Here is a 26,443-nt window from a genome sequence, read left to right on the forward strand (position 1 = left end):
TCCAGAATATGTACTCGGAAACATTTTCTGATAGTAAGAGGTAGTAAAACACTGAATTAGTTTAAGGGTATTGTGCAATCTCCATCATTGGAAATCTTGAAGAATAAACTGGATGAGCGTTGGCTAGGAATTATTACGTGTATTTTACCCTGCATTTGGGTAGCAGACTTGACCAGGTGACTGCTTTTAGCCTGCTTCAGTCTTTCCAATTCTGTGATTCTGAGCTATGTAGTGTGCACTCTGCGGGCAGTTGTGAAGCTTCAGCATGGCGTACCAGCAGGTATGGTTGATGTATGTAGAAGGTGCAAAGTCGAAGCCAAAACGGGCAGGATTTTTGACAATTCATTTGCTGTCTGCATGTGTCATAGGAGCAAAGGAGAAAAAAACCTGTTTTTAGAGGAGCCAGCACCAGAGAATCAGCAAGACCTGAAATACTCATTGAGAGCACTTTAAATCACCTTAAGGTCTCTCCATTAACTGAAATTATCCTTCCCATTAGATTGCAGTCATTGCTATTAGATGTTATTGTGCTTAAATCTCCTGTCTGAGAGAGATTCTGGGGAACGTATGTATGTGTGAAGTTAGGATTTTAGATTGCTAACCATGCTGCCTGAGAGCTAGTGTGTGCATGCGTGTATAATTTACTTAGATGAATTTGTCAGGATTCAAGTGTCCAGAAACAACAGCTTTCACATTGTATATGTCTGCATCAGACTTGCTCAGGGAAGTTATATTAGAGAAGTCTTAGACATTTTCAAACTTTAGCAAGCAGTGTATTTTTATAAACTTCCTCTAGTGACATGTGTTGAGGTATGCTAGCACACCAACGAGCTAATTCAACGAAAAAATGGTAACTCTCCATTTTGTCCATCAAACCAACATAATCTCACTCTCTTTTTCCAGGAGCAGGACTTTGTATTTTGAGGGTTTGGATGTTTCAGATCATTCTGGCAGATTCAGTCAGCTTGCTCTGTCTTCCGTGCTTCCTGTTGGCTACAAACATCAACAGATCCTTGAGCCAACCAACTATAGCAAGAACTATGTAAGGTGACTCAGATGGAATTGAGGCAATCTGAATATGGATCTGAGTATGAAAAAATGCTTTTATACTTTTCTTAATGTGAGGAGAAGGTGGCAACTGGCCACATGTTCAGAAATATATTTTGTGGTTTTTCACCCCAAAACCATTGGCAAATTTCTTCAATAAACAAAGTATTGTTTTAAATGGGGGGGAAAAAAAACGTAAAAATACTGTGTCAGGTCACTCTCTGACTTTTATACAAATGTCTGAAAGGTCCTGCAGGAATGGATTTGTCAAGCAGCTTGCCTTTAAGTTTAGTTAAAAGAATGTGTTAGTATTCACTGAATGCATTAGCTCCAACGTCGAAGAAAGTCATCCAGTATTTTAAGATGCGAGATATCTCAGTTAAGGGTATTTTTTCCTTCTCCTCACATTTACCACTTCATTTTCTATTCCCTTTATCTTTCTACCCTTGATTAAATACCGTGTTGTGGTGCTCATGAGAATAATTGGGATGAGCAGAAGCATTGCTAATAGGAAAAAATTGCTGCCTCCAGCAAATACTTTCTCTTATTAGTCAATGCGCCACCTTATGAGAATGCGATTAATTTGAAATCAGAACTTCACTTTAATGATGTACTGATGTAACACCGTATGTGGGTCATTTGTTCCCCCAGCCCCACAACATCTGCTGGGTGGTTACAAAGTTCTTACCTTTCTTTTTTTTTATTTCTATGACGACCACTAATGAAAGTGTGACTTCTTTCACTTATGCTGTATTTTCACTGAGGAATATGTCTTGGTCTTAAACCTAATGCTAGAGAAATTGTAGTAATACAACACTTGTAGCTTTTTCTTTACTCAAACCAAACTCGAGGAGAGGCTTGTTTTTATAAACCCGTATTCATGGGGAGACGGGGTCATCCAGTGGCTGTAGCATAGGGATGAAAACCTTGGATTTCCTTTCTATTGTACTATCTCAGCAAACCCCCTGGGAATTTAAGAAAAACATGATCCTATTTCTTCCTCCTTTGCAGTGTAGTGCATATCCTGAATTATCGTGATCTGGAGATGACAAAATAAAAGTGCAAAACATTGATGCCTGCAAATCTGTTTTTGTCTAGGATGTTGATTTTGGGAGCAGGATATGATGGTAATCAAATCAGTTGAGTTAAAGCCAGAACTTTTTCAGATGATTCCATATGGTCAAATTATGCTCAGACTGGAATTCCTAAAGCTTCTTCTCTTGTCCCCTTTATAACCTTGGACATTTTCAAAAAAGGCAGATGATCTGGCTCATAATAATACGGAATTATTTTGTGTTTCTGTAGGATTTGCTTAATGTTTCTATGATTTCACCTTTGAACATAACAAACTTGTATTGCCTGTGCTGCCTATAGAGAACATCTAAAACAGGAAAAGTCAACATGGAAAATGTCATGGTGATAGTAAGAGGGAAAATCCTTCCTACTGAACTTTCCTTTTAATTCTAAGAAGAGTGAGAAGAACACTTTGGCTTAAACAGTCGGACTCTTGAGTAGACCTCCCAGCTCTCCCATGTGGAACTGTGTGACGACAAGCAACAGATTTCACTGAAAGAACAAGTGGCCCATCTACAACATCTAGAAGGAGCAGTGACAGTGAGATGCTCAAATGCAAATTTACTTCAGAATGAGCACTTCGCAGTGTTAGCAGTTTTGCTCAGCTGATACCTGCACATTCCTGCTGCCCACTTGCTCCTTCTCCTTAACAGTGAAGAATTTTTCACTGGTGACTGCATTGTTGTTGCAGTCAATTAATAAGTGAATGAATTCAGAAGTGCTGTTTATCGGTCTTGTTCCTGGCTCCTTTTGGTCAATGCATAGTTCCAGTCCAAAACCCCTTCCTTAAAGTTGATTAGCCTTTCATTTTAGGACTGTGGAGGCTAACATCTATGTTCTGCAGGCCAAGTTTTGTCTAGTGGAATTGCATGACCTCTATTTGTGGGTAAAGAATGACTGAAAATCTTGATCTTGGAACACGTTTAATTAATTTACAAGTCTGTGGGATGGCCGGGCAGTCTGAGGGACACTGCATGAAAACTCACCACTGCTTTGTTGTCTTTGCTGAACTACAGGTTCAATGAGTTTTTTGGTAAGAAATGAGCAAGTCACCTAGTGCCACTACACTGTCTTTGGATAAATTTGTAGAGCATCTACCACATTGTGGACTTCCCTGTAATATAAATTCTAAATATAGTATTAGGCATTCCACTAGTTTTTGTGATTTCACATAGAGAGTTCTTTTCTTCATTAGAATTAAGGCCCATAAAATCAAGTTTAAAAATTAATTACAAAAACCCAATTTGTCATCTTTTTTTTTTTTGCTACCTTTTATTCGTAGAAGTCAGTAGTAGTAGTAACTCCCTTATCTGTTAGTGCAAAACATGATCTTATGATATTGTATCAGCAGATTCAAACAAATTTGAATTCTTTCTTCAGCAGTACTGTAGTAAGAAACTATTTTGAAATCATTTCATATTTTGAAATCGTTTCATAACTCAGAAGTTTGAAAGTTTAGCTTTGGAAAGAAGACAGTTTTTCACAGTCCTAGAAAATATCCTGTACTTTATTTAATAGTTTAAAAAAAGGGGGGGGGAAGAGGGGGAAATGGAAAAGATGTTTTCATCATTTATTTGAATGTTGTGTGAATGAACCTCTTCTTCTGAACAATATTGTCAAGGAAATAGTTACTTTTCATTGTATTTATCATTACTATGTGTTTTCCCCAGCCATGAGCTGGGAACCAAGAAAGTTCAACAGTCCTCCGCACAGAGGTCAAGCTTTCGTAATGGTAGATAAGGAAGGACCTCATCTAATTCTGAACACAGTACAGCTGATAAAGAGTAATGCAGCATAAAGAGTGTGGGGTAGTAAATGAAAGAATACAATTCTGCTTCTTCAAAAGCAACTCTACGTTTATTGCCTTATCAGTAGTAGGGAAACATCATATGCTATAAAAGAGAGATTTATTTGCTGTTCTCAGTGAAGCTTATGTTACTTACATTGCTGTTGGAAATGCTGGATCATCTCTTGTGATGTTCTGTGCTTTTGATGTCTTCTTGTCATTTTCTATCTCACTAGCTTAATTTAACAAATCTAATAGGAAGATAAGTCCCATTGTTCTATAAATCTTATGTGTATAGTTTCTTGTTGATTCATAGGGTTATTCAGGTTGGAAGGGACCTCAGCAGGTCTCTAGTCCAACCTGCTGTGCACAGCAGGGCCAGCTGTAAAGTTCAGACCAAGTTGCCCAGGGCCTCATCCATTTGGGTCTTGAGACTTTTCTGGTCTTTACATCTCTATCACATCATGTTAAGTGCAATATTACCAGCTAAAAGTAACAGAGGTTGCTTGGTTAGATAGCACAGATGAAGTTAGAAGATCTTTTATGAGTGCATAGACAATCTAGGAATAGACTCATCTCAATATAGGATTTAACTACCTCTCAGTCTTCAAAATAGAAAAACAATCCTTAAGAACTTTTCTTTTTCCTCATTGCCAGCTCAGAGTACAGTAAGATTGCTTGTGTAATAAGCTGCTCCTTTTCCCTGAGTTTGAGTAGGAGTTCATGCATGCAAAAATTAAGCTGACGTTTTTCTTTGTTTTGTGTTTGCTGTTGATTTAGAACTATCAGCTAATACTAGAAATTATTGATATTTCTAGTATTGTGTATCACATGAAACAGGAGAAAGTGTTCGCTATCCAGAAAAATTATTATTATTGACAATTGAACAGAAACATTTGGGGTGATGACACAGTATAATGCAAATGGGTTCAGGAAGTTGTTAAAACTTTTTTTTTAATATCACTGAGAGAAAATGACCAGTAACACCTGAAGAACTTGCAAAACATCTTCTTTAGGACGACCTTAAAATCAGTAGAAGTGGGCCACCGTCCCATAACATGTTAGTGCAAGAACTCCCACGAAGAAATAAGCAGTGAGACAAAAGTCAGGTGAAATTTTTTTTTTTTCAAAGTGGATCTGTGTTCTGAGGATTTAAAAAATCCTTTTGGGTATATATATTTTTTAATTTACTTTATAATTTTTTTTGTGAGATTTTGAAATAGTAAGTCCTTCAGGACCTCTGTAGTCACCCAGGCCCACTAGGTATTATTCCACCATGGCTGAAAAAAAAAAAAAAAAGATAGAGTACTGTCTAAGGTACTGGAGCCTGCATGAACAGTATCCTTCAGTGGCTGGGTAGAAGGCAGTACAGTATCGTCCTGTTTTATTTAGTTTAAAAAGAAAGTGTGTGTGTGTTTGACTGAAATCTAACTGTAGCAGAGAATGCATTTGTAACCCCTACATGTGGAGTTAATTTAAAAATATGCCAGAGAAGTATCAGGTCTGCCACTGATGAGCAGTAATGATTTACTTTTTTAATTGTGGGTAGCATTAATATTTAAATTCTTATACCTTTCCATTCTGGAGTAAATTTATGATGCGAATCCCTGAGGCTAAAATTGAAGGCAATTATGTTAAGGTATGAATACACCATTTGTCTCCTCAGAGTCCAAGTTGACTGTCTGTTGCTTGTTGTGCTTTTAAATAAATTTTTGATTACCTTATTTTCTTAACACAAACAGACCATCAGCTGCAATTTAAAACCATTTGGGAAACGCCTCAAGATCAGGATCTGCAGGCTTTCTGCACTCAGTGCATTTCACCAGGAATGTTTCTGTTAGCCGCTTGGTGGCAGCAGGATTCTTTGTAACAATAACTGCTGATATAAAATGGGTCCGTGCTTCCCAGAATAGAAGGCTGCTTGATTTCTCACGTAGTAGAATAGATAAGCCTTTTGATTAAAATATAAATTCTGTTTTCCTTATTTTGTACAAATAACGATGTGGTAATGTTTTGGGAGCGTTTATTGGAAACGTACCACACTGGAGCATAGGAAAATGTATTGCGACATGGAGAGAAAAGCAAGCAAAAAATTAAATGATAGTTTCTCAGCAGTTGAGGCCCATGACAAGGAAGGCTCTTTTAGCTTTTATTACTGATGATACTGCTGTTGTAGCCAGGAAGCGATAAACCTGTGATGTTATGAAATTGGCCGTGTCTTGTCCTCAGGACTAGAAGTATCTCAGATCACTCAGCAGTAAAGAAGCCTGACAGCTAAATTGCCATTACAAGTCAAATCTTATGTTAAAGCTCCATAGAATCAAACATCAAGTTTAAACTTCAGAATCGTGTTTTGTATCCTTACAAAGTGAGGTGAGACCTAAAGGCACTGACTACCCAGCAGGCTTGGATTTTCCTTGTAGTGCAGAGAAGTGTTTGTGAATGCTGTGACTCACCGGCCAGCTCAGAACATTTTGTCTCTCCCTCTGTGAGCAGCAGGAGGGAGCAAAAGAAACTGGCTGCTTTTTAAATAGTAAGGTTAGTGTATTCAGCAGAGGCAGTAGATGCAGCAGTTCAGTGCTGTTACCAGGTGAGCTCCAAAGAGGGCGTAAGGACTAAATGAAGATAAGACAAAGATTCCTTCTCTTATTTTCTGTAGTTCTTTATCTTTTTTCTTTTCTTTTTTTAAGAAATACATTTAGAAAATGTATTTATCATTGTCTTGCTGTTTTAAACTTCAGTTTATTTTTACAACAGAATTTTTTATCCAACCTATTTTGAAGCACATTATCCTGGAATGTTCTCATTAAAATCTGACACCAAAGTCCTTACTAATGAAGGTTAATATAAATGTTTGTAATTGATTTGTCATGCTTTCAAGCTTCTTGTTGCTCAATAGCAATACAAGTAACAGGTGGAAGGGGAAATAAAATCTTAGTGCATTGCGGCATAAAAGGGGTAAGCTTGATTTTTTTTCTTTTTCTTTTTCTTTTTTTTTTTTTTTTACTGTAAGTGCTCTCAAGACATTTCAGAAAAGAATTAATTAATAGTACACAGACGTTGTAGGCAAATGAAGGAGCCATTTTTTTGTGTGGAAACTATATGGCACTTAAGGGTATGACACCCACCAAAAAAGTTAAGGTATCCTCTGAATTTTCTTTGTTTAATATTACACTACTTTGTCATTATTTGTGTTATTTTAGCATACGAACACTGATATACAGATGTTATTAGAAGAGGTACTTGGCATTTTGCATAGACATAGGATGCTGAAGGTGAAATATGTTGTTAATGGCTGAAGTAGTTGTAGCCCACCACTCTCCACCTGATGCATCTTCTGGCCGAGAAAGCAGAACCTGAGATGTGACTACCAAAGTTTGCCTCACAGACTTAAAATAAGTTAATGCTACTGTCAGTTTATTTTAACACTCCTGATGGTAACTGGTGGCAGTTCAGAACTGAGTATTTGTCCCATGTGTCCTCATAAGGTCATAATAAACTTGAGGCAGGATAGAGCAGATTTGATGTTGGTGAACTCTTCAGCTGTCCCTGCTAAACCTTCTGCTGAATATGAACAGGAAAACTTGGAGAGAATGTTTGCCCTCAGACTTGCTATGTAAATAAGCTAGGCAGAGAAGGAGTGGGAGAAGAAACCCTGGTACCTTCAGGTTGAAGAGATTACCTGAGGTAATGAAGCAGCAAGTGCAGAAAGTGTATCAAAACTCACAACTTCTTAGTCTGTTGATGCTCCCATTAGATTATGCTGCCTTGCAGTTTTAATGATTGAATCCTTCTAGATTTTTGGTTTGGTAAACTCAACAAATTAAAGCAAGATATAATCAGTTGTCAAATTTCTCTATTATTTCATATCAAAACTAGATAAAGATACAGGTTTAATATTAATTGTATTTAATCAAGGGGCTTTTGCAAGCTATGTAACAAATCAAGCCAAATATTGGCTTGGATTCCATTTCAAATGCCTTCCCACCCTGCTTCAGGCTTTTTTTTGTTTTTTTTTTTGTTTTTTTTGTTTTTTTTGAGTAATTGACTAAAAGCAGGTGATCACCTACCTTTTTTCAAAAAGGCATGAAATATGCTTTTTCTTGGACACTTAGCCCAGCCCATGTAGTAAATGGCACATATGAAGGATGCCACTTTTGTCAATGCAAGTGTATCTTCCAACCATATTGTGATACTGTAGCATTATATTGGAAAACATTCAAAGCCTGGTATAAGTATCTATCCTGTGTGTTTTTCTCTTTTTTCTTTTTTTTTTTTATGACCCATAAACTGTGAGTCTCCTAATGTAACCTGAAAAAGTGTGATGTGCATTTTTGCACGTATAGGTTTTTGTTTGTTTTTAATATTTGATGTTTACATTCGTATAGATTAAAATGGACTTTATCCCAGAGGCTGGAATATCAAACCATCATTTGATCTACTGTATTTTCAAATTTTGCCTTGTAGTCTGTGAGGAAAGGAAGACAACAAAACCATTGTATCTTTGCATTTTATACTTCTGAGGTCAGTCTGAGTCTTTTTATAACTTAAAGAAGAAAGCACATACTGTAACACTATTCAGCGTGCAGAAGAGCACTTGTCTTGCAGCTAATGTGCAGGACTAGAGCTGGGAGCAGTGTGATCTCATCACACCAGTGATGGAGTGCTGCCTAGATAGTTACCAGTAGAAGGAAAATGAAGAGTTTTGTTTTTGGTGTGTGTTTGCTTTCTCATTTCTTAAAAAAAAAAAAAAAACAAAACAAAACAAAAAAAAAAAAACAACCCAAAGCAGGTTAATTAGTTTATTGTGCTTATGTCTGTGAGTAGTTGTGGGTGGTTTTTTGTTTTGTTTTGGTTTTTTTCTATCTGCAGGTGTGAATAACTCCTCTAGGGAATGAGAACTGTAAGAAATTACACACATTTTTCTCAATCCACGGTGGGCTTCATAAAAGTACTGACTCCTGAAGCAAAAAATGTTCTAATCCTGGCCCCATAGTTTTCAGAGACTGCCTCTTGCACTCCTAAATCTCCATCAGGTAGTTGATATGGCTGTTGTGTCAATGCAGCACAGCTGTTTTAGGAGGTTAAAGTCATAAAGAGCTCATCATCTCTCAGGTAGGACCATTCTCTACACCCTTTACTGCCTGGTCATTGACCTGTAAATGGACTCTATTCAGTGGTGAAGGTACTGAAATTATGTGTTTGTGATGACAAGTGCTACTGAAGTAGATGAGCTGGTGTGTTGTATGTCAGTTTAAATATATGGAAGGGGCATGTCTCTGTTCCTAGGTCATTTTCAATAATCACACTTCTATAATAATATAATCATAGCATTTACACCTAACCTTTAACACAGTAAATCTTTAGCTACAATAATTTGCTTATAGTTCTCCAACAGTTTAGGATCCTAATCCATCTGAAGTGAAGGGGTTTTGGAATACAGTGTTAGAGAAGAAAAACCTCTCCTTTCTCTTGCTAACCGCAGGCAGCATATGATTATGCCAGTACACGCTATGTGTTTTGGGAACTATGAGAAGGGATACAGGGGTTTAGCTGCTATTATGGCAACACAGTCACCTGTTTAAGAACCTCTAACAATTCAGAGAAATCATCTCTCTCTCTTTTTTTTTTTTTTAATTTTTTTTATTTATTCAGTTCCACTAGGTGAAAGTTTACTCAAAGATACGATAAAAACAAACAACAGCTCAATGAGGCTGGCGAAAAAACCGGGGACTCTGCCTTCTGGTCCCAGCTGTGCAGCCATCTTATTCTGTGGAGTAATTTCACCTTTCTGTGATTCTTCTCCTAAAAACACTAGGATGTTTAGCTGGTCTATATTAATTAGTATATGCTAAGCAATTACAAAATACTCACTGTTTGATTGTATAGCAAGCAAATGTAATTTTGTGAGCACTGGAAATAGAGAAGCCTGATTTCAAGTGGATTTATATTTTGGGGCTGACTGAGACTGATGGTAGTATCAAAGAAGATATAAGGTTTGACTGAAACTTTTCCTGAAGTTGAGGTAAGAAGGGTGTTTCATACCTACCATTGTAAGGTATGAGTTTGTACAGTAGTTTTGCTCATAGCAGGTACACTGTTGGAATCTCACTTTTTTGCCCAAATATCTGTTTTCACTCAGCTTCTTACCTATAATTAAGACCGTATTTCTGTCCAATTTAGTTAATGTTGGTAAAGAGATTCAAGATTTACTGGGAAAAGAATGAAAAAATATTTGTGCTGGACAATGGGATGACCTGAACCTTGTTCTTTAGGAAAGTAGACGAATAAGTTATCTGTAAAAATGTATGTGCACTTTCATTGCAGAGCTGGGAATAATAGTACTGAAAGCTGGTATTTACATACTCTGGCTTTATCAAAATAGTATTGGCTTTGTGACTCCAATAAACAGAAGTAAAATCAAAACTCATTTTTGCCATAATCCAGTCTATATATACAGAATTAAGGCTGCAGAAGGTATGGACATTTATGTTTGTTCAGGTTTCTTTTAACTCAGGACATTCAGTAATATGTAATCTTTATTTAGGCCTGTACTGCCTGTTTCCAAAAACTCTTTTCCTCTATACTTCCTTTTTATTTTATCCTAAAAGCAACAGCAGCTACAAAGGATGCCTAAATGCAGAAAAGCATGTTAAAAATAGGGATGTTGACCAAGACAGTGCATGTTAAGCGATTTTGGATGTGGAAAGAGGTCTGCTTATCCTTATATGAGGCTTCATTGGAACCTGTTGACTAAAATGAGCTTTAAATCAGGGCCATAATTGAAGCACCGAAGAAAATCAAGTGTTCAAGTGATTTATAGCAGTAATACCAACACTAATGTTCTCAGAAGGATGATACAAGTACTTCTTCATTCTAATAAATATTTTAAAATAATAGCAATCTGCTGTTGCTAAAGCGATAAATATTTACTGTGAAGTACATTAATTTATTCTGTAAGGTCCTGACTACATAGACATTGAAGACTTGTCTCATTTGAGAATCCAAGTTTTTCCTAGCATGAACTTGAACATCAAGTTTATACACTGTTATATGCTGACTATCTTGTCTTGGTAAGTGTTCCCCAAAAGATTTTATTGTGGTGACCATGCTGAAGCTTAGTCCACGAGGATCTTGTTACTTCAGATTAGGAGATAAGAAGCTGCGGAGTTCTAAGTGCTGAGGGTGTCTGAATTTTTGTGGTGTTGCCCATTTAGAATGGGAATGAAGTAGCAACATTACATTAACTGAATTGATGAATGCTGCTGTCCTTATTAAAAACAAAACCTAAGGTTGTGTTTCGTCTGTTTTGGGAAAAATAAAATAAATGTTACAGAGCAAGCTACCCTGTGATATATGTATTGTTGCTTCTTTTTAGACTTGGACTTTTGACCAAGAGGCTGTCTTCTTTTAGGCCTCTTACAGTATTGCTCTGAACACATAGCCGTTAACAAATAATGAGAGCATCGATTCACTGAAAGGAAAAAACTGGAGCGCATTAGACTATTAAATTAAAAATTTATTCCAATTAGTACTGGGGGGATGGCTTTCTACCCTACTGAATTAGGCAGTTGGGAATTAATAGCAAGTTAAAAATCATTATAATGACAGTCCTCTTTGGACTGCAGTTTTGAGAAAGTTTCTGACAGTGTCACTGTGACCTCAGAGAGTTTCAGTTGCTTTCTATACTGCAGACGCATAAATGTGGATCGATGTAAAAGGGCTCTGGAGTACTTTCTAGTGAAGCTAAGTCTTTCCTAAGTATCTCAGGTCTGACACCTAACCTGTCAGTTTAGTGTAACAAGCTGTCCATCCCCATTTGTTCAAATAGTAGACTCATCATGTGCTCAAGATGAAGAATTCTCTGACTTGATATGTGATGTTTAATGGCAATCCAGAGAGCCTTAGCAAGTAGGTAATTTGCTTATTGAGTGCGTGCATGTTTTCATTCATTGCCTGTTTAATCAAAAAATGTTATTTCTTTGTCATTTTCTATTATACATAATATTCCCTTTAAATTTATGGGAAGAATGGGAACTTTCATAGAAGTATTGCAGATGCCATTTAAACTGTTAAAATGCAAAGCCACGCAGTGAACAGAAATAAGTGGAAGCAGAATTGCAGAGAAAAGGCCCATAAGCAGAGTGATGAATAGACTTTGTGCTTCACTTTGGGGCAAACCCAGCACATAGCTTTTGGAAGTCGTCTTCTGAAGAATCAGACAGTGCTGTGCTCTCTACAACACTTATATCACACAAACCTTTTTGAAATGCATTTTCCTCTTTGAGCCGTCATTGGTTCGAAAGCATCAGCAATTACTTTTTCCCTACCTGACATCAGTCCGATTTGTAGAACAGCTACATTTACTTGAGGACGTTAATGAAGGATTTGATGACCTGCCAACAGTTAACAGTTTGTGATGCATCAAGATTGTTAAACGTTCGGCTGTATTGCAAACGACCCTCTGCGAGTGGGCTTACAGCCGCAATCATCTTTTGCTGCTGCTTTGGCTCTGTAGCCACAATAAAAAAGCATGCTGTGTTTCTAGTGCTACAGTGCTGTTATGGGGTTGGGCTGAACAGACAGGCAGGTGAATAACCTTTAGGACTACACCAGTTATCTCTTCTGCCCTGCCCTGAGTAGCTCAAGAAGAGTATTACCTCTCTGAGAGCTGCAAGTTCTCAGGTGCTTCCACTTTACACCTATAAGGAAATAATCTGCTTAATTGCAGACTGACTTCAGTAACAGATTTTGAGGGAGAAATGCTGTGGCATAACCAGGTTCTGTTAGTTGTTCCCAGTTGCTCTTGGCAAAGTGCCCAGCAGCTGGCTGGACAGATTCTGGTAGTTTCTGAATTCGGCCGTAACAACCACGTGACCTCTGGCACCAGCATCTTGCGCTGTTCCTTGATTTGGGCATACACAGCCGACCAAATTCTTCTATTCTATTTAAGCATCTGTGTAAATTATAGGAAAGAATTTGGCACTGTCTTTATACAGATACTGATGTTTTTCCTTCATTCTGATATCTAGGGGGCTAAATATTTGTTAGAAGAAAATGCATGTATAGATACTGAAAGGAATAGTTGTTTTAAGCATCCGAGTGTTCTAAAAGTAAAGAGGAGCAGTAACAAAGCCTGTAAAAATGTATGTATTGCAGAATGTCCAACAAGGGATTGTTGTTCCTTAGCTTTCATGAGATTTAGATTCCTCTCCAGGGTAGAATATTACTGTATTATATTTTGTATTGCTGACAGTGATGTTAGTCGAAGCTTGTTACAGGATGCCTTGCTTTTTCAGGTTCCTACTTCACTGCCTATTCAACTGTAATAACCAAAAAAATCCATCTTCTGGACCAGTAATTGCCATTACTGTTTGTTTTTTTTTTTTTCTTAAGAACAAAACAAACTAGGAAAAATATTCGGTAGGGAAAAATGACATTTGAGCAAAAGCCTTTCTCAAAGAATGATTTAAAACCCTGTTTACCAGAGCAGCTGTAGGCCAAAGTTACCATGGAAACAGAAAGAATTCAAATAATATTAGCAATAGCGTATCTATTATGATATCGCATTAAGAATGCTATACTAAAGGGTCAGTTATGGTTTCATTTGCAGGGCTTAGTTTTGAGTGATTTATCACCAATATTGCAGGCTACAAATTAGAATTAGAAATAGAAAGTTCAACCTTGAATTGGCTTATAATAATATTAGGAGGGAAAAAGTATTAAATTTTTCTGTTATTAGACGAAAACATTGTATTTATTTAAACACATAGCTGTGACAGTTTTGAGATTTTTGCATGCAACAAGTTCATAGTGTTTTCTTAAAAATAAAATAACGCTGTCGTTTCAGGCTGTAAAATAGATTACCTTCCCTTAGCATCCTGAAGTGCTGACTGCAGTAGTATAGGTGATACAGCTAAAGCTGAGACATTTTGGGAGAAACAGGTGCACGAATAATTGATTAATTCTTGAACTTTTTATCATATACATACCTCTTCTGCACTGCTTAAAGACATGCTAAATCGTGTTAGTTCTGTTGCTTTGGAGAAATGAGCCCTAAATTCCATTGTCAATATAAATTCTCTGCTAAATGAATGTGACCAGTTCCGGGTAGTGGCAGAAGTAGTATTGGTCTCATGTTTTGTTGTCGCGCTGCTGCTGCTGCTGTTGTTGTTGTGCCTTTATTTTACTTTTTACTTTTTTTTTTTTTTTTTAATCTTTAAAAGAATTTCTATGTTTTGCCCCTAGGAGTGGTAGTGGATTATCAAGACGATAAATGATGAGGTTCTCCCTCTAATCTCCCCCTGAGTTTAAATGTGTCTTTTTTGGCAGCCAACTCCTCACTGGTTGTATAGGTAGATCTTTTTTTCTCTGTGTTTACTACTGGCCAAGAAAAAGCCACAGTGACATCCAAAATTCATTTAGTTTTGTAAAACAATTTTTGACCCTTTAAATGCTGGTTGGAGCCTCGACTTGGGTGCTGTCAGGACACCGCCAGAAGGTTCTAGTGACCACTTTCAACTGACAAAAGGTTTAGCCGTAAATGATGTGTGTGATGTGCTTTTGTAAAACTTCACCTGACCAATCCATCCATTGAATAACCTGTTGTACTCATATCCTTAATGTACATACAAATAAGCTTCACAGAATGGTCTAAATTGGATTCTATATAAATGCAGGCTAGAGATACCTGAGGAGCTTTTTCTGTTTGGCGGCAAAATCTGGCACGAGAGGTAGAAAAATTTCCCGAAGCTATATGATGATAACGACTGTACTAGAAGGCTTGCATAGTGCTTTGCATGTTGTAAAAGCTGTAAAAACATTAACTGATCCACAAAGCAAATTATGTGTTGCTGATGTATCCCTCTGCTGGGAGGAAAGCATATGCATGTATGGGTGAGGGGAAAAAATCTGTTGAAGGAGGTTTTATTTGGCCATTTTAAGCTTTACTGAGTGGTATTTCTCTGACTGACCTTTCATAGTTTTTTTTCTTTTTTTCTTTTTTTTTTTTTTTAGCAGAAGAAACTTTCTTAGGATTTTGTTAGTGAAATTACAGATTGAAGTTTGAAAAATGTATATACCTTTTTCTTTTTGAACACACAGAAAATCCAGTTGTCATGGTTTTATTACAACCGAAGTGAATCCGAGTGCTCTAGAATTATTTGAAATATTGGCAAACATTAGTACCTCTCTTATTGAAATGGCTTTTTTTCTTCTTTTATTCACAGACTCAAATCTCAAGGTTTCTGGCACGTAGAAGCATTTTAAGTGTGTTTTTTACTTTGATAGTCTATTGCTTGATAGTTAATTCAACCTTAAGTGATTGCTGTCTTTATCTGCTTTGTCAAGACCTCATTCTTATCTAGGGTGTGACTTGAACCTGGATCATTTTGAAGACAGTAATAGGAACATAAAGTATAATAAAATTTAGATGCCGCAGGTACCTGTTGCCTCCCTGTTCTCTAAGAGGTCATTATCCATGCAGCTAGCCCACGTGTTGCAAATGAAGGTGTGTGTGCGTACATATGTATACAGGTTTGGGAATTATATTGCTGTGATGGCAGTGTTCAGAAGACTGACAAACCAGGCCAGGTTCGAACTTACAAACAACACTTTACTGGATTGTCATTCGTTAACCATACAAATTGCCAGTGATGACTTCTTAGGTGTTATCAGTCATTATCACCACGTATTTAGAGCAGTCGGTCCTTAACAATCACATCTCGCACGAGCTGAGAGCCTGCGGTGCTGTGAAGGGGATGCCAGGTAGCGAGCACTGATGGGCCTTGCTGGTCCCAGTCGCTGAGGCTGCGGGTGCTGGGCTCCAGCGCTCTTTGACGTGGGAAGCTGGAACTGAAGAGGGCAACTTCTTTTTCCATCTTTGCTCACTTATCCTTGTTGTTTTTATGCTTCTCAGCCTCCTTCCCAAAAGAAAAGGGAGGGGATCGTGTCTGCTCCTCACACAAGTCATCTTTTTTTTTTGCACCAGGACTTGTTCTGGTTCCACCGCACGCCTTTCCTGCCTGTTCTATGTCCATGGTTCTTATTTTTCTGTTTCTTGTTTGTGCAACTATATCACGAGTCTCTGAATCTTTGGTGTCAGGTATTATTTATATACTCAAGTTTAGCTGTGTTACAAAGTACTCACATTGTTACCAATTATGCTATTAGTACTATTACAGTGTTACAGAAAACATAAATACTAGGAATTGTCGCTTTATTTTACTGTGCTTCTGTCAGAATTCAAAACAAGCAAATACTAAATGTGTCTTCCGTAACATCCATTTACTTTATTGGTGCAAGTAGGTCTCTGCTTTGGCTACAGGAGCAAAAGTGATCCATTAGTGTTCACATGTCTCAGGAGCAGATTACAAAATTGCAGTATTATCAGTGCTGCAGGATGCTCACCAGCCTGTGGCTCTCAGGCCCTGTGTTCTCCTCCGCAGTGCTGAGTGCAAGAGTGGATGACCAGATAGTGGAAAACGTACCTGCGAGTGGCCGGCAGCAGTTGCTGCCTCGGAAGAGGAGCTGCAGGTTGGCAGTGGCAGGGTAAGGAAGGTATGCTAGTGACCTCGGGGTGCTGAAGTACCTTAACAGTATGACCCCTATATATGGCGTTTTAATGACAGGAAAACTACTGTTAACGTGGAGAGAATGAAAGATGATGCAGTACATCAACACATTATTTGCTCCAGTGTTTTCTCCTGTGGACTTTCGAAGTTAGGTTCCATTTCCCTCTGTAGTCTGATGCTGATTGACAGTATAGTATATGGCCTAACAGAAGTACTGTCAGATCCTGTTGCTGCTGAAGTTTGGGGTCTGCGTTGTATTACGGTTCTGTGGTTTCAGTGAGCAGAGCATATTGTGGCAGAATGAACCCCATCTGGGTGAGTGCAAAGGAAGACGTGTTAGGAGAGTCCATTAGTTATAATCACTCAGGCAAAAGAAGCATCATTGCAGACATTGATTTAATGCACAGAGAGGATCGAAAGGGCAGAAGCAAGAACAGGGTGGAAAATAATGCGCTTCCCTTACACAGCCGAAAGCACATATGAAAAATATATTTTGAGAAGTATTATGATGGATCTGAGATAGGTAGTTAGATGGTTCCCTCCCCTGCTAATTTTCTCTCTCTCGGTCTTAAGAGCACATTAATTTATAACACAAATGGATTTCCACATGTTAGCTACAGAAAATGTTCTTATGAGATGTTACAAGACTTTTTTTTTCCTTTCTAAAGTATATTTAAGTAGGGAATAATATGCTTATTAGGTGGTGCTATTCAAAAAAAATAAAGAAGGCTTTTAAGCTGCCCTTGGTATATGAAAGGCATCCAAAAGCTTTACATTTGATACAGCAATTTTTTGAATGTTGGCAGGGATTCTGTATTTTTAAAGGTTTTTCTGTTTGCTGGGTCTAGTATACTTTTTTTTTTCTCTTTGAAGTATGTGGGAGAGTGCAGAAGGGGAAATACTTCATTATATGCATGAATTATTCAGGTATAGTACTAAGAGTTAACGTTACTTTAAATAGCTCAAGGTTTTTCTTCTTCCTTGAGCATGTTTCAGATTTTTCTTTCTTATGCTGATTGTATGCTATGTTTCTATGCTGAGCACAATTTTGATGAACTACTATCTCTTGGCAATCTCTAGAAACCCTTTCAGACTTGAGGTAAGTATTTAATTGTGATCTTTTTGGCATCAGATATGTAATAACCCTGGGTAGATATGGGGGAATTGTCATACACATGTTTTTGCAAAAGAATCAAATTATTCTTTCTAGAGTATGTTTTTTTTTTCTGCTCTTTCAAAAGCATTGGCTGCCCCCCCACGTTCCTACAGTGGGGGATGTGGGGAGAGGAAGGAATCTCTGATATTAATTATACATATAATAATACTATACTCTTTTTCTTATTTTCCAATGTAAATTTTATAAACCACATGTAGGACATCATTTCAATTGGATAGCATTATCAATAAACCCTCATATTTGGGGAAAAAAATCAACAGGATATGAAAATCTGTGTTCAGAAAGTGATTAAGAACAGGAACATAGAGGAAGAAGAGATGATGTCTGAATGCCAGTGCAAGGTAAAATGGAAAACAGAACAGAACCTAATGAATATTCTAAAAAGTGATTTTTGATTTTTTTAATTCTAAAATATCTTTGAAAACTCAGTGATAGCCACCTAATCACTTAGGTGAATGAGACATAGGTCCTTATGTCAGAGAAGAACTTTCAAAAATTATTCTCCTGGATTTTAGGGCTCTATTGATATAGTCTAAAGTGGGATTATAGATTCTTGTGGAAAAATCTATCTCTATGGCAAGCTGGTGGTGATGAGAGAGATGTCCAAATGGGATTCCCATGACCAAATCTCATCTGTTGAGTTTGAATTCTGGCAGCAAGAGTGTGCTTACTGAGCATGGGTCTTAGTCTGACAGTTGGTCTTCATGATTACAGGTGAAAAGCTTGACCAAAAGAAATATTAAGGATAAAAATGTAGCCACTATGTGTGTGCTCATGGTGTAAGGTTATATCAATGTATAACCCAAGTTAACTGCCAGTAACTTCTATGAACGTCTTTAGCTATATATGTATCTGACAGAAATGTCTATGAATTGGGTGACTGGAAACCTGCAAGTGCTCCTGTCTTGTAGCATCATTAAATTGCTTACTAGACCTCAAGACCTCAAGGGTTCTGAACAGTCCTCCAAGCAATAGTCAAGACTTTGTTGCAGTATTGCTATAATGGAGTGGAAATCTGTGTCATTTGTGTAAAAGAACACTGAAAACCACTGGAGGATGTCAGGGCTGAGCGGTGGCTTGTGTAGGGACACTGCAAAGCAGTGGTCAGAAAAAGTCTGCATCCCCTTGCTTAGGAAAACAAAAGTTTGTTGGAGCTAAATCTCCCTCCAGATAGCAGCACAGAAAATGAAAAAGAAACCGAAGCAGTTGAAAATCCTTTTAACTGGGGACTACATGTTAATTGGAATAAAATTGCAAAATAATGTAGAAAACTCTGCAAAGATACTGGTAATGACAGAGAACCTGTGCCCGCTGTCTTTAGGACCTTGCTGGTACTATATCATTTTGATGGTGTGGGAGCTACAAGTCTGGAATAGAAATGTGTGAAAAACAAAATAAAGAAATGAATTGTTTTATCAGTTCCATTTATTGCTGAATGTTTAAAATGTTCAGATTTGTCTCCTAAAACCACATGTTCATTTTGGTTTTGAGTATTATTTGTAAATGTTCAGTTCTGTGTGGGCTCACCATGCCTTGTTTATACATTGGGCAATTAATAGGATTTCATTGAGTCCATTTTGTATTTGAATTGCATTGTTAAATGAAATTATGTGCTTTAGTGTATTTGTATATTCCCATGCATGTTTTATTGTCAGTTTTCAAGCGTCAGGAGCATCAGGATAGTGCATTTTTAAATGAGTATACTGTAATTCTATAAGCAGCAATTTTTCTACCTTTTTTTATATGTGTAAATTGGTTACTTGGACTAACAATTAAAAAAAACCTGCCATGGTAAAGGGGGCTTCATAAAGAAAGTTACTTGCTTTTTGTTGTTTGGTTAAACCTAACAATAGATTTAAGACCTGTTATGTTGGGCACTTTGTATGTATTTACTAGTAAAGCTGTTCTTATTTATTCCAGTTTTCAAACTCTTTCTCAAAAGGCCTGAACTGTGAGATGAAACAGGGCTAAAAATGATGAAATACTTGACTGTTTGGTAAAAGGATTGAGAGCTCATATATTATGCCTGAGGGTTTCTTTGAGTGATTATAAGAAAAGAAGCTAGAAAAGAGAAAAGAAGTAGGGAGAGAAGGGAGGAGGGAAGGAAACCCCCTTCAGCTACCCTGAATAAACTTACTGTCCAGACTCATGTGCACCACTGGCTGATAGGTGCTGTGTACCTAATATGTCTGTATCCATGTGATATTTTAACCTTTTATGAAGTATATCCATGCAAATCTCTGCATCTCTTCTTTCTATAATAAAACTATTCTTAGGTCGTGTTTCGTAGTTAGGAACATCTGGGTCCGGTGAAACTGAACTGAGTACTGTTGATTTCAGTGAGCTTTGAATAAGGTACCTGGCAGTTGGATGGAAGACTAGTTCATTCTGTTTGTTGCTGCTGAAAGAATTTGTGATACAAAAATTGTTACTGAAAATTATTGGTGCCCTGAAATATTCTTGGATCAATACTCTGTTCTGGTGCAGCCTTTAGAGAAAGTATGTACCATAGCAATTATCAGAAGCTGTGTTAACTGATACACAAATTGCTGACTTTCCATCTGGATTAGTATTGTTTAAAATAGCACCCCTGAATTCTTGCTTACCTACTTGCTTAAGGAACAGTGGTATTTTACCAAGTTAAAGTTGGAACAAGAAGTACCTAAACTATCTAGGACTGAAGTCTATTTTAAACAGGAAAATGAGGAAAAGCTCTAACTGAGACATAGTGAAAAGATCAGCTAAGAAGGTCTATTCCCATGTACCTCTCACAAGTTACAATGTGTTCTTTCCCCTCTTCCTCCATAACTGAGAAGGTTGCTAACAGTGGCTGCAAGGCAGTGTTTTGTAGGACATAATTCTGTAGACCTAAATTTATTCCCTCTTCTGCCACGCACTTCTTCCATACAGAATTTTAGACGAGTCCCTTCAGCTTTCTCTGTTTTACTTCCTGATCTGTTGAAATAACAGTAAGGGAGATGGTATCAGGACAGATGTATTAGATTATATGTACTTGAGGACCATGATAAAAGTGCTCTGTAAACAGTCTGAATAGGGCTGTGTTCAGCACTTTTTTATATCTGGTGTTGCACTGAACTTCTACCCAAACGAGCACTGCAGGGATTGACTCTACTGGGTATTTCTTTGCAGCAGCTGATCAGCTTGGGTTGATCCGGGCACGTGTTGCAATTTTTGATGCTGCCACACAGGCAGAGACATTGTGGTATAACAAATGTTTAGATAAACTGAAAAAGATAAACACAGTTGTGTGAATTTCAACACCGTTATAAATGCAAAACGGTGGAAGAAGTCAAGTGGGAAACAAAGACACCAGAAATAGGAAAAATGTCTTAAAGCTTCTAGGAAGCTATTACAAAGCCAATAAAGAGGTTTTTGCTGCAGAGCTGCTGCCTTCACAAAATGATTTGCCTCCTGGAACAAATAAATGGTGTGTCACCATAAAAAGATAGTGAACGTTTCCTTGGAGGCTTGATAAAAGTGTTCAGTTCTTTCTCTTTATATAACAAAGCCTTGAAACTCTTCACTTTGAACACTGTTTAGGGCTTGATCTCTCTCTTTTTTTTTATTTAATTGTGTTGTTATTTGAAGAACGTAGTAGCAGTGTTTAGGAGGAGAGTGGGGAAAGGGTCAAGAAATATTAAACTTAAAAAGAAATTAAAATTGTTGCTAATTGTTGTAGCACAGTGGGGAAGAGAAGCAAAGGGAGCACTACAGGTAAGGTAGTCGAGCGAGGAGGCGGAGAGGCAGGGACACAGGGCTGCGTTCACAGCCGCACCGCTCATCTGTTCTGTGGAGTTTGGTGGGCCATTCGGTGGGTCTTTTATGATCTTCTCTGAAGAAGTACATTTAGGGTAGCCCCAGGAACCCTATGAATGTTTCTCTGTTTGTGTTTTTATATCTGTTCATGAGCTTGTGTCTGTTTTACATCTCTGGGATGACTTATTGCAAACAAATGCTTCTCCTCAGTGGTGGATGACTAAAGCAAGGAAGCAGCTGAATTAACATAATTGGCACATCTATAAATAGAGGCGCTCTCCATGTCAAGTGTTCATTCTAGCTGTGATGGATATTAATCTGTTTCATCTGTTTGTTCCAAGTTTCGTGACTTGTTCCTTGAAAAAGTAGTAGTCAAGTGAACTCCTGGCTAAAGAGAGAGATTGTTTCCCTGGCAGAGATACTTTTAAGAGGAAATGTATCTCAGGGAGCTTTTCAGCATCACTTGTATCTCACCTAATGTTCGTGCAACTGGAGCGGGTCGTAGGAGAGGGCAGGCGTGGGAGGCGCAGCCCTACTGGGGAGGCAGCTGGGAGCCCGCAGGCCAAGCCGGGAGGCAGGGGGCTGCTGTGAGGGGCTGGGGGCACGCTGGCCTCCTTGGGAAGCTGAGGGGCTTCCTCGGCAGGGACAGGAGGGTACAGTTTGCTTCTGCTCCAAAAGTCCCTGAAAGCAAAGACCTTCCTCAAAGGCCATAGTGTGCAGGGAAGACTCCTATACAAATTCTTGGGTTTGTTTCATCTTACTTGGTTTCCTGGAGTTTCTTCTATTTAGAAAATTTAATTTTTGTTTGTTTGTTTGTTTTTTCGCAAGTCAAATAGCGTTTTTTGTTGGTTTTGTTGCCTTTTTAAATCTTTCTGGAGAGCTCAGTATTTTGATAGGATCGGAGCAGATCCTTGTCAAAGCTGCAGTCGGTTAAGGCTGTGTCACACTAGCCCTGTCGTTCTCTGGATCACTGCATTTCCATGTGCAATCTCCCAAGTATTTCAGACTATGAGTTTGTGAGGAAGAACAGAGTACAAATTTTTAAGTGTCTTGCTGCTACTATTTTGAAAGATATTTAGGTATTAAAGGATACAAATGAGCCCTAAATGAGACTTTCAGTCTTCAGTATTTCACTAGCTCCAACTAGTGAATCAAAAGCTATTTAAGTTCCAGGCTATAACATTGAGGTATGTGTGTTCTCCCACTTTCATTTAATAGAGGCTACTTCCCCCTGCCTCCCTCCCCCTTTTTTTTTTTGTTAAGTAGTTTTGGCTTGGGTTTGTTAGTCTTAAAAGTACATCCAGACTAGAAAAGTTTGTATGTGTAAGAGTACTGGATACAATAACTTGAAACAAAGTAAAGCATTTTTCATGTTTTATTTTTATGCTTGTTTACTGTATAGTAATACATAATGATTACTGAACGTCTGTGTTTCATTGGCATGAGGAAAACAGTCATTCTGAAGCAGGTTTGCCAGCCACTCTGTGAGTTAAATGTTGAGCAGTAAAATAAAGGGATTAAGATGGGTCTGTGTTTCATGCGATTGTAATGGTTACATGGTACTTATTTTCGTTTTGTGCTATACTGCTCGGTGAATGTGCAGAGGTTTCTGCACTTCACGATTGTAATTTTCTGTAGTTGGCATCTGTAAAAGTAGTAGCAGCAGCATTAGCAATCGTTTCTGTATCTCAGAAGAGGTATTCTAGCAGTTGCGGTAACTTAGGGGAAAGAACGCAAGAAAAAGTCCTTGTGTTGCTTGTACGTTGCTCTGAAAAAGAGCAAACAATTTACAGAGATTGTTACTCCAAATGATGAATGAGTATAGGTTGTGAGTAGAAATAAGAATTGACATCTGTTATGGGGAGGGATTCTAATTCAAAGAATTAGAAGGAACATAAAAAAAAATACGTTTTGAACTCGAAGTCAAAAAGGTCATTTGCTAGTTTGATGTATACTACTGCATATACTTATTTCTCTGCTTTCTGTACAGCAAATTAATCTTTACTGAGAAACCTCTAGCCTCATGAACAGTTTGCTACATTAGAATGACCACCCAGACTCGTATACACTGATTTCCAGTTTTCTTTGGATTAGATCCACGTGGGGAACATTTGGGACATAGAAAGCCAACATCTGATGCAGGATTGACTAATTTTAAGAGGATTTTTGCCTGTGGATGGACTGAAGAGTTATGCCTGTTGCAGTATCACTGCAAATTTGCAAACAGAATGCCAGCTGGAGAGTGCATGAATTATCGTTGTAGGAAAAAATTACAAATGTCATGATATTATCAAGTCAAAAGAAATCCAGTAGAGCCTGTAACTGACAGTACGTGATACTACTTATTCCCCATTTTTTAAGTTGCCATCCTTTCCTCATATCATACTAATTAGAAATGCTTGACCATAAACTGAATATACATGGGAATACTCTTTCACTGTCTTTTGAATGTAGTCGTCACACCCCTTTCCACTTTCAAAAGATGTATTGTATAAACCCCACTTATCTGTTTGTAGTTGAAACTTAGAAAATAAAACGAATAATAAAAAGGGAGTGGAGAAGTAGCCAGCTACATCTCATATTTCAAGCTTTCTTCTCTGACAGTGTAATAAGCCTTTACACCCACCTTAATAATTCATGAATTGATTCTTTTTGCCTGAATTTGTTGTGTATCCTAAATTTGTGTTTCTTTATACCTTGGATAAGTAGAACAGTAATTCTCTCTTCAGAGAGTATTAGTAAGAGCATACAGTGCTTAGAAATAAAAATTTAGTGGAAAACAAGTACTGATAATTTTATGTTACGTTAAGAATAACCTTTTTTATGCACCATAAAAAGTTATGATTCAACTTACAAAGATATAAATTATCACTGAAGTTAAATGGTATAAAAAATGAAAATTATATGGACAGCGTTATTTATAATTCTGTTTTTTAGTTAAATATTCAAGGTCCTTTTAGTACCAGAGAATAGTGACAAATACGTTTCTGCTTGGATAGTTCATAAATTTTCCCAGTGGTCCAAAGTTAATAGAGAAATTTTCCGTACCTACTCTTCAAACTGATTTCCCAGATCTGATTCCTGATTATATTGTGCAGAAGAGTTTGGTTACCCATCTGTCTAAACGCTTACTTTTATTTTTTATATCAGGATGTCTTGAATAACTTGGGTTCTTGCGAGCTGGATGAAGATGACCTAATGCTTGACTTAGAGTTCCTAGAAGAGCAACATCATCATCGTTCTGGTAAGTCAGACAAATGCTGGATATTTTCAGCTAGGTATTATATTTTTAGAAGTACAGAGGAAATGTGTTCAGTACAATTACTTGGAAATAGCAAAGAAGTTCCTTTATGAAGGGAAGAGCAGTATGCATTTTGTAGCATCATAGTTCTAAATGCCTTTGACATTTGACAAAGACATACTCTATACGCTGGCATTTGCTGATCTGTTGCTTATCACTGTTTGCGATGCTGTCTTTGCTGAGGATCTGACCTTTTCCCATAGATCACTTGATGTGGTCCATTATCAGATGGAAATGATTTTTGCAGACACAGAAGACTTCCAATTATGCAGCCACAAAAACAGACCCATTTGGTGTTCTGGATATTTAAAATGACTGCTGCCTCCTGGGCAGTTAACAAAAAGACTGTTGCTGATAAAATTATGATCCCGTTTTGTGTGTTCCAGAATGGTATGCTTCAAATGTAAGAAGCTTTGACTTGAGACTTGGATATAACTTGATCCTTTCTTTCATGGTTGGTTAAAGCATTGTTACACTTTGAATTAACTAGAATTGCAGTGATTAATAACAATAACCAAGGTCAACTCAAGGCGTATTCAGAACAGTTTTATAATAAATAAGGTCTTGGTATGAAGTATCATAAGAAACAAGGTCTTGGTATGTGGTGTCACCTACAGCGGGGAATTTTGTGTTCCTTTTGCTGCGACATAGAATGATGTAGTCCATAAACAGGAAGAGTCCTACTAATTCCAAAGGTTTCAGAGAGACTTAAAATTACTGTGCTCTGTGTTAGTGTTCTGCTGTGATACACTGTTGTGACACTGGTATGTTTATAAGCGGGAATTATTCTGAACCTCTCTTTGGCCTGCTGTTTTCCGACACTTGTTTCTCCATCCACATGTGCAGGTACCTAGAGGCCATATTCTCAGACACTCATGTGGCGGGGGTGAGAGAGTTATGACAGATGTGCCTGCAGCTGTGTGCTAACTTCAGTTCTTGTCCCTCCTTTGCTAAAAATTTAGCAATGGTTGCAGCTCAGCTGGTTGAATTTTGCTGCAGTTTCGGTTGTTCTCTGTATGATAGTTCTATAAAGGTTGTATTTTATCATTGTATTGTGCTTTTAAAACCTGTCTGCATATCTGCTTTTAGGAAAAAAATTTAACCTACTCTGCCATAATAGTTGGTAGAAGGCAGAGTAACCAGTGGAAATGCAGGGCTGTAGCAGCAAAGTGACCATAGCTTCCTAAGTTACTGAGAGCTATATGTTGGACGATGAAACAAATTAACTACCCAGAAAAGTGCCCTTTCTAAGCAGTCCTGAATAATGGTACTAACTGTTTACAGAAAGACAACTCATGGGTGTAGAAACATGGGTCAAAAAACTCCAAAACAAGCCTTACTTTTTATGAGAAATCATAATTTTAGACTTACTCATTCCCTGGTCATTTTGGAAATGAATTCACTGGCAGAACCATTTTCCGTAAATAAACTTCGCTAACATTTTGTACTTTGTCTCACCTGTGTTTTCTCCTTTTCTCTTTATAAAGCATTCAGTTAACAGTGATAGAAAATTTATGTCCCACATGTTGTTATAAAGGTTAAATAGCAGCTTCTGGAACAGTTAAGATCCTAATGCCTAAACGACGTTACACTTAATGGAAAATAATTAAGATGGAGGTGTGATATGGTACATAATCTTTCTGCTCTTGGCTTATTATCCAGAGCAGATAAGAGGCTTTTAAAACAGAAATATCTACACTGCAATTTGA

The 26,443-nt window shown here is 37.6% G+C and overlaps 1 protein-coding gene across 2 annotated transcripts in view; it reads left to right on the forward strand.

Moving 5' to 3' along the window:
• Positions 1–26,443, forward strand: part of CCSER1 (coiled-coil serine rich protein 1) — a 712,792-nt gene that overhangs the window by 103,501 nt on the left and 582,848 nt on the right. For both annotated transcript variants that reach the window (XM_026101188.2, XM_026101190.2), the window contains exon 4: positions 24,584–24,677. In XM_026101188.2, coding sequence (XP_025956973.2) covers positions 24,584–24,677 — 94 coding nt within the window. The remainder of the gene's footprint in view (positions 1–24,583; positions 24,678–26,443) is intronic.

Source organism: Dromaius novaehollandiae, chromosome 4 (assembly GCF_036370855.1).
Source record: "Dromaius novaehollandiae isolate bDroNov1 chromosome 4, bDroNov1.hap1, whole genome shotgun sequence".
Lineage (NCBI taxonomy): Eukaryota > Metazoa > Chordata > Aves > Casuariiformes > Dromaiidae > Dromaius > Dromaius novaehollandiae.